We start from the raw sequence: 11,659 nt of genomic DNA, 5'->3' as shown, positions 1-11,659 counted from the left end.
TACTCCAAATCTTCAGTGTCACATGATCCTTTAGAAATCATTCTAATTGGTTGATTCGGTGCTCAAGAAACATTTCTTCTTATTAACAATGTTGAAAACAGTTGTGCTGCTTATATATATATATATATATATATATATATATATATATATATATATAATAAGAATCCTGGAAAAATGATTTATATATATATATATATATATATTTATATATATAAAATCATTTTTCCAGGATTCTTTGATGAAAAGAAAGTTCAAAAGAACAGCATATAATTGAAACAGACATCTTTTATAACATTATAGATGTCTTTACTGTCACTTTTGTTTAATCAGTTTAATGCTTCCTTGCTGAATAAAAGCATTCATTTCCTAAAAGAAAATATTAGGGCCCCCAAACTTTTGAATGGTTTTGAATGTACTGCTCATTTCTTCCTGAGTAAAACTTTTTAATAAGGAGAAATTTAATGAGTGCACCTCTATATGAACAAGGCAGGAACATACTTGTGATTTTGTGATAAACTAGGGTTCTAAGCCTGGAGGCAACGATCTTGAGAGAGCCTGAGAGGGCAGACAGGAAATGAGAGAGGTCAAGGTGAGTGACAGAGAGCCTGCTACTACCACTCAACCACATCTGTGCCTGACATGGAGGAAATGCACTCCAGGAAGTGAGATTAAAACCATCACACACACCAGCATTCACACAATGTCCTTCTTTGTCTGTGGTGCCGGTGCACTGCCAGCAGAAGTTGAGTATTTTCACATGAGGCACGTTGGGTTTTCATTCTTCAAGGTGCAGAGGCTCCGTCTGTGCTTTTCAGAGTCTTGAATTTGAAGTAACCTCACAGCTGTGTTCAGCCAACAATCACAGAAATTCAAATACATAATACATCAAAACTGGACATTTGTGATGGGACCATTGTGAAATATTTCAATGTACTTTCTCCGCAATAAGATGTACTCAAAATGTTATAGTAATATTTGCAACAGAAGAATTATGAGTCTAAATATCTTTATTTTAGATTGCATGATAATAAATAACACAAAAAAAGTCTCTTCTTTTCCATATTGCTCCTTTTGTGGTACATTTTTCAAATTCTTCTAAAGCAATAATGATTTCCTGGCCTGCCAGGTTGTTACAGTATCAAATTCTGAACATACGCAGCATAATATACTGTAAAGCGCAATACACCAATGAGCAGCTTCTGAACACTGATTAAAAAAATATGTTTACAAAAATATAAACTGTAATATTATATGGCCTTTTCAACACATTTGACATGTTCAGAGATTAACACTGTTTTGTTCGCATGCACAATTGCCTATTTTGTTACTTTAAGGAATGCTTAATATCTTTATGTGCTTAAAATAACAACATATACCTATATAAAACATACAAGAATGAATGCAATGAATAAAAACTGTATTTACAACTCGTATATACATGACATTTACATGCAGACCAAAATCATGGAGACTCAGTTTTCTCAGGACCAGATGGTGTCAAAGTCAATGTCTTTTTTTCCTGTTGAGGATATTTTTCGTGACAGCCCTGGCCTTAAATCCAGCCCAGCAAGACCAGCAAACCAAATGCACGGTAATTACCGGCTGTTACATTACCAAGAGCTCTATTTCTTTGCATCCGTCCTTGGAGGATGGTTTCAAATGACCGCAAACACTCTGAATGCTTTGCCTCCTGAGGGATTCTGTAGGCTAAATGGAAGAATAATGGCCAATATTAATCCAAATCCAGCAGGATAGAAATATATATGGTTTATATGCTAGTATGATTCATTAATCACTTCTTCAGATACTCATGATACCCTCAACATGCTATGTAATGAAGCAAAATAAAACCAGGCTGTGTTGGTGGTCTGGTTTTATTTTGCAGAAATGCAGAGTTTATAACATTACGGTTCAGCCACCCATGACATGATTACATTATCCAACCAAGCTCATATACAGGGATATTAGATAATTAGTCTGAAGACCAGAAGCCAAGAAGGAAAGATCATCTACACAGAAGTAGAAGCTCAAAAGCTGACTCAACACACTCAGTACCTCTCTGAGGTGATGCCATTCTGGTAGGAGCCCTTGTACTGCCTCCTTTTGTCTACAGGCATTACGTCCAGATAACCTCCAGAGTCGCTTCGAATCACCCCTGCGTGGATAGCTGCCCTGCATATACTGGAATTCTGCTCAGTGGGACAGAAAGAGGAGATATGGTTCATTTTCTACTGCAGTTGTAACAAAACAGTGACTTAATAGCCACTATATAGCGACCCAGAGGAACATTTCATTGCTCAGACATCGTTCTTTTATAGCTCAGGAGACTTATGTTAGTAATCAATTATGTTTAAGTATCAACTTTCAAAATTCCTTAATGGAAATAAAAGTAGACACAACTGAGACATTTTTTTTTTTTTTTTTACATATAATATTGGTATACAGCTATAACAAATAATATGGATAGTTTTAGTTAAATTAAGTTTTGGTGTCAGAGCAAATCTGAGCAGTTTGAAATCGTTTTTGATAGTTTACAACTTGTGAGATTGCTATGGTTTGTTTCTCAGAAGTAGAATCTGAGAAGCAGAAAATGTTGGTAAAAGTCTGTATTTGCTCTCCACTTCAACATTGCAGGCTAGGAGAAACAACTGAGATATTAAAAAAGATCTATCATATGTTTTTTTCAATGATATAATGGTGTTCTAATGTAATTAGAAGATAGCAGTGACTTCTTAATATGTATAGCAGGGCAGATAGTTGTAGAAAACACAGAATCAAAATTGTTCACATAACATCATTTTTGTGCTTAAAAACACAATGCCTAGGCCCTAAAAGCTAGCCTGACTACGTCAGACTTCCTACTTCCGCTAATTTCATTTCGCTCCTGTAGTCAGTCTGAGATAGCAGCCTATCTTTCAGTTTTCCACCGGCCTGAAAACAGCCGGGCCAATCAACGAACAGAGGGCGGGCTGAGAGCCGTGACGTAGACGCTGATTGTACCGTGGATGCGTAGATTTACTTCACATAATCTCCAAAAGTCATTCACAGCCATGTTCACTCCGGTATTTCGCTCGATGGTTTAGTTTTTGCATCATACATGCGTTTACAGTGGAAGTTAGATGCGGCTGAGCATGCGCATAACACACGCCATAACCAAACGTTATGTGATTGGCTTACGGGTAACCAATGATTTTAAACTTCAGACAAGCGCCCCCCCGCGAGAGAGAAAACACTTCTCTATTATGCCCTTCCAGACTCTGTATACGAAGCAAAGTGAAGTAGCAGAGTCTGGTATTACCAGGCTACCTAAAAGCAGCATCTAGGGACATTGTTTTTTCATTTCTAACACAGTGTCCCTAGATGCTGCTTTTAATTTAAGTGCCACGCTTTTTTTAACACGTATCATGTGCGAGGCACTTTGAAAGATACAAGATATGAGAGCTATAATCAAAGATGTCCATCTAGTGCATGTTTACATAGAAAAACAATGGAAAAGAAGTGTGATGGAATGCAAAAACATGTTCTGTGTGAAAATGGGCATGAAGACTTACATCTGAATAATAGCGGGTTCCGATTACTCGGGCATAGCTGCCATACAAGCAATTACGAGGACAATACAACCTGAAAAAAATTAAAAATAAAAAAACATCTTGTTAGCTGTTGCGTTATTAACGACAAAATGCTTTTTCCAAATTTACTACATGGTATCTTGTGTAATCGGTCAATAATATTTTTTATTATAAAGTAAATTCACCTGGGACAGTGCTGAACTGGTTTCTTGAAAGGGCAGAATTGGGCCACCGTAGTTTCACAATTAACTGCTTTCACTGGAAATCACAAAATATTTGTTTTTAAATTTCTTTTCTGAAACTCTAGCAACTTTATCTCATTATGAATGATCATCCGTGCACTGACCTGGGACATTTGATACGGTGAAGGCATTGGCACTCTGATTTTTCCTGAGGAATAACATTAATTGGAAAAAAATTGTGAGAACAGTGTTGAACCTACATCCAGCAGCATGAAACAAGCATGTTGGGTTCTATGACTTACGCCAGAGTCTTAACTCCGTTTTTGAAGGACTTTGAGAATCGTTGCCTTCTGCCCACTCTTGTGACATCCAGCCAGCCTCCATCATCATCTATTATTCCAGCATGCAAGCCGCTGCCACAGATACTGGATTGCTGGAAAAACAGCAACATTAATAAGAGAGACCCTGAGCTGACCACAATATAAAAATACAGAGCTGATAAAGTATAAATGTGTAACTGGAAAAATCTACTTGAAAATCTTGACAGTTGATGCCACATTGAGATAAAAATTAATACAAAGCAAATGTATTCACCTACCATGTCATAATGACCTGATCCAAATACTTTTCCATATTTGTACAAACAGCCTGGCGGGCACTCGTACCTGATTAAAGATTGACCAGTCATGAAAATAATTCATAGTAGCATGACCCAACCACACTGTTTAGTAACTGATGTGTGAATTATACCTGTTACAAGTAGTTCCTTTGCACTGATCACGTAATCTAGTATCACATGCTACTTGCTGAGCTGCAGAAAAATATATACAAACAAAGATGTGTTATCTATTTTCTGGTTAACCTTTAAGTAATGGGTTTTCATGTGCTAAATTAGGGGAATACGATTCTCTTTCTTCAATATTACACTGCTTGTAAACATACCCCAAGAGAATGTACATAGAAACATACATACCTTCTGATGTCGCCCAGCAAAGACATTACAGCCCCGCCCACTTTTGAATATCTTAAGTCAACCAATGAGCTTAAAGTAGCTTACACATCTGGGAAGTACTGATGACTTCATTCCTCTCAATGTTCTCATTGGGAGACGGAGTCGGGGTCTCATCCCGGTAATGAATGTCGTGGCTTCGGACTGGCTCTGGTTCGATATAGTTATTTTCCTCTGCCTCAGGGGTGTAATGATGATGACTGCCATCATCTGAAGAGAGCACAATTTAATTACTTTTTTTTTTTAATGATTTAAGACTTGCAGCCTTCACAAATGTTAGCTAAATATTGTTTTCATAACTAGTTTAGGGATGAAAATAGTTTAAAATGTTTTAATTAAATTAACTGCATAATACAGTAGTGGCCAAAAGTGATGTCTGGCCCAGGAAAATTGACTTATTATTATTGAAGTATTATTCAAAAAACGTGTTAAAGATTTTGTAAGCATATTGCATAGTTGTGCTTTGCGTCAATTGTTTTATTTGTGATAACACAATGAAACATGCCAAATTATGCAAACATCATTTTTGGCCAGGCTGTCATACAAAGAAATTAGGCACACAGGCAAAAACAAGAGAGAACCGTCAAAATAATAGCTGATTATGTTGTAGTAAATGTATGTTTTTTTTCTGAGAGGTTTTTGTTTTTCTATGCCTTTTGTTTTGCATAGTAAAATAAAAACCGTAGCTGTAGTTTGCCTTTTTTGCCAAATGATTGTATCAGATAAATACCTTAACCAAGTTTAGTGTTTTATTCTTCCCTCATATTTAAAATATAAAAAAAAAATGTTTTCCTAATTTTTCATTTTAACCCCTCCAGACATCTCTTTCAGCCATTACTATACGTCATGATAATGAATCAAATTGATCGCAATTAATCACATATCAATTTGCTGCCAATATAATTCAAGATAATTAATTGACATTGAATTGAAATTTGTTTATCTTTCTTTCTTTTCATTGTATTTTTAATCATGCTAAATTAACACATTATGTTACTATATTTAAATACGTAACAAAAAAAGGAACATTAAACATCAATTGAATAATAAAGTCAGTTTAGTACCTTTATAGCAGAGGTTGTTTCTGCAACCGCCGCCATAGCTGGGTGGGCAAGCAGAGCAAGGGGTCCCGTGCTTGTATGGTGCATGTCCCCACCAGTTTCCTCTGAGAAAAGGATGGCACAAGGCAAAAGCTAATAATAGTGCTTTATTAGAACTATGTCATATTGCAAATGGAAAAAAAAAGATGAACGTTCATACGGGGGAGAGTAATTGCAGACCAGATACACGGCTTTGGTCCAGATCATCCCCCATACATTCATGTTGTAGCACACATTGATGGCACAGCCAATTTTGCTGCTTGTGGCCCAAACCAGCTGTGAACAAATCATAATATAACATTTAATACATTGCATATCTCACACGCTTGATTGCTTGTACTGTCACAAAATGTCAACTATATTATCACCCAGCTCTAACCTGCTAAATACGACTATAAGGCATGAAGATATTAAGATATTATAAACATTAACTTTCCCCGCCATTGAGAGAATTTTCCGTCATTTATGACACAACGCTTCCCTGCTATTGACTGAAATTTCCGGCAATCCATGTTTTAACTTTTATACGGTACAATAAAAACACAGCGAAGAAGAATCAGACACAAGCAATAGAAGCATTGCTTACACAGGCCATCAAACATTAAACAGCATATAAACCAAAACTGCCTAATGTTACTGAATGAAATGTCGACGCAGGACGAGTTATAGACTGTGCAAGCTTTGAGGGTTTGATGGACTCGGATCTACTATATTTTAATCATTGTTCTGAATCTGATCCAGATGAATCCCTTTTTGTTCAAAATGTAGCTTTTTTTTTTTAAGTTATGTTTTTGGCCTTTTTGTGCCTTTATTGGATAGGACAGTAGAGATTTTAACAGGAAAGCGAGGGGTAGAGAAAGGAGCTCGAGCTGGGAATCAAACTTGGGTCACGGGAGGCACAGTTGCACTATGTCGGCGATAACCACAAGGCTATCGGCGCCAATGTTGTTGTTTTTTTAATGAAACCTACCCACATTCAAGTGTTGATTAAAAAAAATGGTAACAATGCTGGCAGAGAAAGAGTTAACATCATGTGTTTCTGTAAAGGTGCTTTGAAACAATGTATATTGTGAAAATACATTTGAAAAGAAAATTGACTAAATGTAAACTGGTGACTATTTTTCCTGCCAGGGTTTTGAGGATATTGTTGATTTGGTAACGTGAATGTGTTTTTACCTGTGTGTAATGCGTGCAGACCGGTCCAGAGCATCTGTAGGGGCAGTGAGGGTTACACTCTTGTGGATAGGGGTAACTGAAATCTCTCACCTCATCATACCAGGCTTGGACATGAAATGTCGGGGGTCTGTCTCTGAAGAAAATCATATTTAAAGATAACAGTTAATGCACTGTATAAGATCTGCATGAGATGCAATTGTTATTTGATGTGACCTCAATATTGTTTGAATCCATTTTTAATACAGCACCTGCCCCAGTGAGCTCCCAGGTTCTGACCAATCCGGGTCAGTAAGTGAGACGGTCCATGTTCCCAAAGACAAGTGTGTGCCCAGTGCTCAGCACTCCTTTCTAGTTCATTGTCCCACACCTGTAACAGTGTAGAAACACAAGCCACGTTCACAAAGCAACATAAAATAATGATCTGTCCTGTATTTGAGTGCTCAAAACAGTTTGGTTATTTACAAGAGGGACGACCTGTGAAGGTATTTTCGAGTGAATATAACTGTACTGGACTACTGTACAACATACACGCGCATCTAATTTGTGTTGCGTGTTTTCATGTGTGGTTTTGGTATTTTGCAGAGACCGAATGAGCTACGGTTTCACTGTTTTCCACCAGAGCTACTCCCATCAGTTTTGTGATAACATATACTAATACATAGGTTAATAGTAGCGACTTCAATACTGTACTGTATGTACTGTACAGGTTGAGTCACACCTGTTGTGAAATGCGGTTGCCGATCCCAAACACTGACTGTGTGAATATAGGTAACACAGCAGCTGAATCTGTCGTAATTTTTGCAGAAAAAGCACCTCAGAAAGATTTTCTGATAACATTTTTGGCATACGGTTGAACCTGCTTCTGTACGTCAATGCATGGTTGTTTCTGACCAGTAGATTGATACAAATCTACAAGTGGGGCAGTTGAAGTTAAAAACCATAAAGCATTTCTGTTTCACTAACTTGGGACAGAAGACATTAAACCTACTATTAAGATTGCTACAGGTTTAAACTGTTTTGTATGAAAGAAAACACAGTGTACTGTTCTGCACAGGGCTCTGATTATTTCAATACACAGCAGTTTCATTTAAAATGACATATACGTCGTTTGCTGCCCTGCCAGTGCGCTAATCTGTTCCATGTGTGCAGAGCTGGTGCATTCCATTCCAGCAGTCCTCAACAAATACTATTGCTGAACCACCTTGATCATTCTTTTATATTGCACAATAAATAAATAAAATATTTTTCATTTTAATCTAACTTAGATGCTACTTAAATTGCATTCCAGCTGTTTATGATGTTAATGCGAGCAGTATAAAATATGTCTTGTCGTCAACATGCACTTGAAATGTTTACCATTATTATAAATGTAATATCGGTCTTTAAGGCACATAAAAGCCTAGCAAGCTTTCTGAATATGAGCAGAACCAGCATAGAGATGCAAAGCCTGCTGGCATTTTATGTGGCCTTTGAGACCCATCTTGACATTGTTTATTTGTTGTGATGCCTAATTTGCTGTTACAGCGACCATCTGGGTGCATTCCAAGGGAGATATGCATCCTCTGTGACTCCCTCCACTTCCTTTTCAGAGTAATTACCCAGAGGACTGCACAGAATGGAGGTAGCTAATGTCTCCTCCCCTACCTGCGCCCCACACAAAGACACATTCTGTTCAACTTTGCTGAGGGATACAGGCTGGAGGCATTTGACAGATTTAACTCTGAATTGTTCAGAGTCCCAGAGCGCCACAGATGTTATCAACTCAAAAGTAATTGACTAAGAATGTTTTGAAACGGTTCTCTTACAGCTGATTGCAAGTGTCAGTCATATGGAATGATCCATGCGCAGTGCAGAGAAATTAATGATATATTGAACATTTAGAGTGTTCTATTCTATTCTGTCTTTGAAGTGCGAGTCAATATTTGCCTCCATTGCTGCCAACTGCAATGCAGTGGGAAGAAGAAGAAGCAGCAGCAGCAAACCATAGACGGTTCTAAGAAGAATCAGGTCATTTTTGGCCAGAAAGCAATTGAGAGGTCTGGCTGAGTGCCATATACAGTAGGTGAGCCACAGAACGTGGGAAGGAGAAGCTGCAGTTTGGCCTCCCTGATGGACCTGATGAACTATTTGTTGTAGACCACAAACTTGACTGTAGTTCAGTGTGTTTGAATGCATTTGTTCAAAGTGCGGTTATGGTTGGTTACCCAATACTGGTTGGCAGAGCCATCTGATAAATTTATGAGCCCCCTCATGACCCCACCAATGTTTAAATAGACTTTTAACTCCCAATTCAAAGGAAAAGTTGCACTTAACACACTTTTTTGTCTTTTCAAAGTCACAAGACAACTTATAGAAGGTTTTCACATTTGCAGTAGCCTAGTTTTTGAAATAGCCTACATTTGATATTTTATTCCGGTAGTTTGATTTAATGAAGGGATGAACGATATATTAGTACCATATTAGTTATGCGCCGATATGAGAGATTTTCAATTCATTGGTATCTGCCAATAATATTTGATATTAATCAGCAGATAATGTATATTTAAATGTACATTCCTTTTGCCATTATCTAATGCTCAGTTAAAGTTAAATCTACGTTTTCAACACTATAATAGAATGATGTCTAAAATCACTTGTACCATTGAGAAAACAATTGTTTTAAGTTTAGTGTTTTGTTTTTCATTTATTTAGACAAAATGATAATGGTAGTAGACAATTTACTTTTATTGACTATTTAGCAGGTACAAAGTCTGACGCTAAATTTCTGTAAGTCCTTCTGCAGTAAGTATATATTGGATCATGATAAATCGGTTGTAGGTTAGAAATATGATTCAGCAGGATTGTGACTGAGGGAGAATCATGTGATCTTACCATGTACTCCATGTTTGAGGCAGGGGGGTACACTTGACCCCTAAGCTTATTATGTAGGTCAAGAATGAGTTGCATATCACTTTGTGAAATTGCTCTCTTGCCCCTTGGCTTGGATTGCCACCACGCCTCATCCTTATCCATGTATTTTTCCAGGATGGCTTCTAAGTGGGTGGCATTGGGAATGACCATGGAAACCACCGTTTGGACAATCACAAGCAGCACAAACCCACTAAATAAATCTTCATGTCCACACTTCATGTTTCCTTCACATCTGTCAGCTACAAAATCCAAAGTGGTATCTGTCCTCTGCCTGTGAAATCAAAATAATTGTAATCAGATCTACATTTTAACGCACATAAATGTATATTTTTATATACATTTTTGTATTAAATGTATACATAATGTGGTATAACAGAATGACATTATAATTAGATTTGATTATGTGGATTGGTTCGCATGGATGCTCAGCAATAGATCAGTTCACAAGCCTGACTGAAAAGTGCAGTTTCAGCATTTTCACAACTTGTCAAAGACTTGTGTACGCCTTTTCCCACACACATGCAATATTTCATACAGTCGTGTCCTGCATTAAAACCAACCACACAAGTCTTTGAAGTCTGCATATTATCTTTAGCTATAGGCTATATATTATGAGTAACTCTAATGCTATCTCTTAAAATAATAATATTATTATCTTTACTAGAGTTACCCTTATAAAGTTTGTAGTAGCATCAATTCCTTTGACATATTGCAGAAAAAATGTTAAGTTTTCTTTAGACTGAAAGTAAGCAGCATTTTACCTTATGCGGTTCTGCGCGTGGACGTTTAGATCCGGTGTTGACCTACTGAAATAATGTTTCTCTGCAGTTTTTGCATTTCAAAAACACGAGCCCATCTGTTTTGATCTGCTTGCAAGTTTCTTTATGAATGAGTCATCATGGGTCATTGTGCGGCTGAATAATGAACGTTCAAATGTTTAAATTTGTGATTCTGCGTTTCTCATTTATAGTGTACTTTTAAGCCACGCCCACAAACACACCCACAGCACAGAAGCGTTTAGGTATATATACCGGTGCATTTGCCTGTATTTCTAGTAATTTAGTCAGAGTGGAAAATAATTATTTTCATTTGTGTTTCTATGTGTTTTTTAGTGTATGTTTTTTTATTGCCATAAATGCTTTTTAAAAAATCAAGACTGCCCAATCGTATGAAGATAGATCTATCTATCTATCTATCTATCTATCTATCTATCTATCTATCTATCTATCTATCTATCTATCTATCTATCTATCTATCTATCTATCTATCTATCTATCTATCTATCTATCTATCTATCTATCTATCTATCTATCTATCTATCTATCTATCTATCTATCTATCTATCTATCTATCTATCTATTTGACTTTTTGCTGTACAGTGTTGTGTATCTGTGTAATAGGCCAAACCAACACTAGATGGCAGCATTGAGTGATTTTTTAAGCCTTCGCTATATGGATAAAATTAACTGTGAAAACTCTCCATAAACATGACATTTGGGCTGGATGATTATATTTTATTACATTTAGCCTATAGCAAACTGATTTCCACAGCTTGAATTTTAATTTGAGAAGCTTTCTAATTTGTCTCATGATAATCTAGTATTTCTGGCAAAGTCACATAATAGGCCTTTATCTTAGTACTTTAAAGGGTATTCTTTAAAATGTGCACATCTGTAGAAGAGGTCATGCAATTGGTAAAGGATGATTTTTCTT

At 36.8% G+C, this 11,659-nt stretch overlaps 1 protein-coding gene across 1 annotated transcript; it reads right to left on the bottom strand.

The window, feature by feature from the left end:
- Nucleotides 1-989: 989 nt before the first annotated feature.
- Nucleotides 990-10,868, bottom strand: crispld1b (cysteine-rich secretory protein LCCL domain containing 1b). Its single transcript, XM_082174404.1, has 15 exons — nt 10,708-10,868; nt 9,908-10,217; nt 7,285-7,403; nt 7,037-7,169; nt 6,021-6,136; nt 5,825-5,925; nt 4,809-4,970; nt 4,502-4,562; nt 4,350-4,416; nt 4,054-4,184; nt 3,916-3,959; nt 3,755-3,827; nt 3,552-3,621; nt 2,056-2,189; nt 990-1,707 (listed from the first exon to the last, which is right to left on the bottom strand). The coding sequence occupies exons 2-15, from the start codon at nt 10,163-10,165 to the stop codon at nt 1,656-1,658; spliced, it is 1,521 nt and encodes a 506-aa protein (XP_082030530.1). The 5' UTR covers nt 10,166-10,217; nt 10,708-10,868; the 3' UTR covers nt 990-1,655.
- Nucleotides 10,869-11,659: the final 791 nt, after the last annotated feature.

This window comes from Leuciscus leuciscus (assembly GCF_965113295.1).
Source record: "Leuciscus leuciscus genome assembly, chromosome: 6".
NCBI lineage: Eukaryota > Metazoa > Chordata > Actinopteri > Cypriniformes > Leuciscidae > Leuciscus > Leuciscus leuciscus.
The sequence above is the reverse complement of the archived record's forward strand: the minus strand, read 5'-3'. Positions and strand labels throughout refer to the sequence as shown.

Excerpts from the sequence above, each read along its gene's own strand:
- crispld1b (XM_082174404.1), bottom strand. The coding sequence starts at position 10,165 with ATGAAGTGTGGACATGAAGATTTATTTAGTGGGTTTGTGCTGCTTGTG. Across the intron at positions 3,960-4,053 it reads AACGGAGTTAAGACTCTGGC|GAAAAATCAGAGTGCCAATG; the intron begins GTAAGTCATAGA and ends GTTATTCCTCAG. Across the intron at positions 1,708-2,055 it reads AATGGCATCACCTCAGAGAG|CCTACAGAATCCCTCAGGAG; the intron begins GTACTGAGTGTG and ends TCTTCCATTTAG.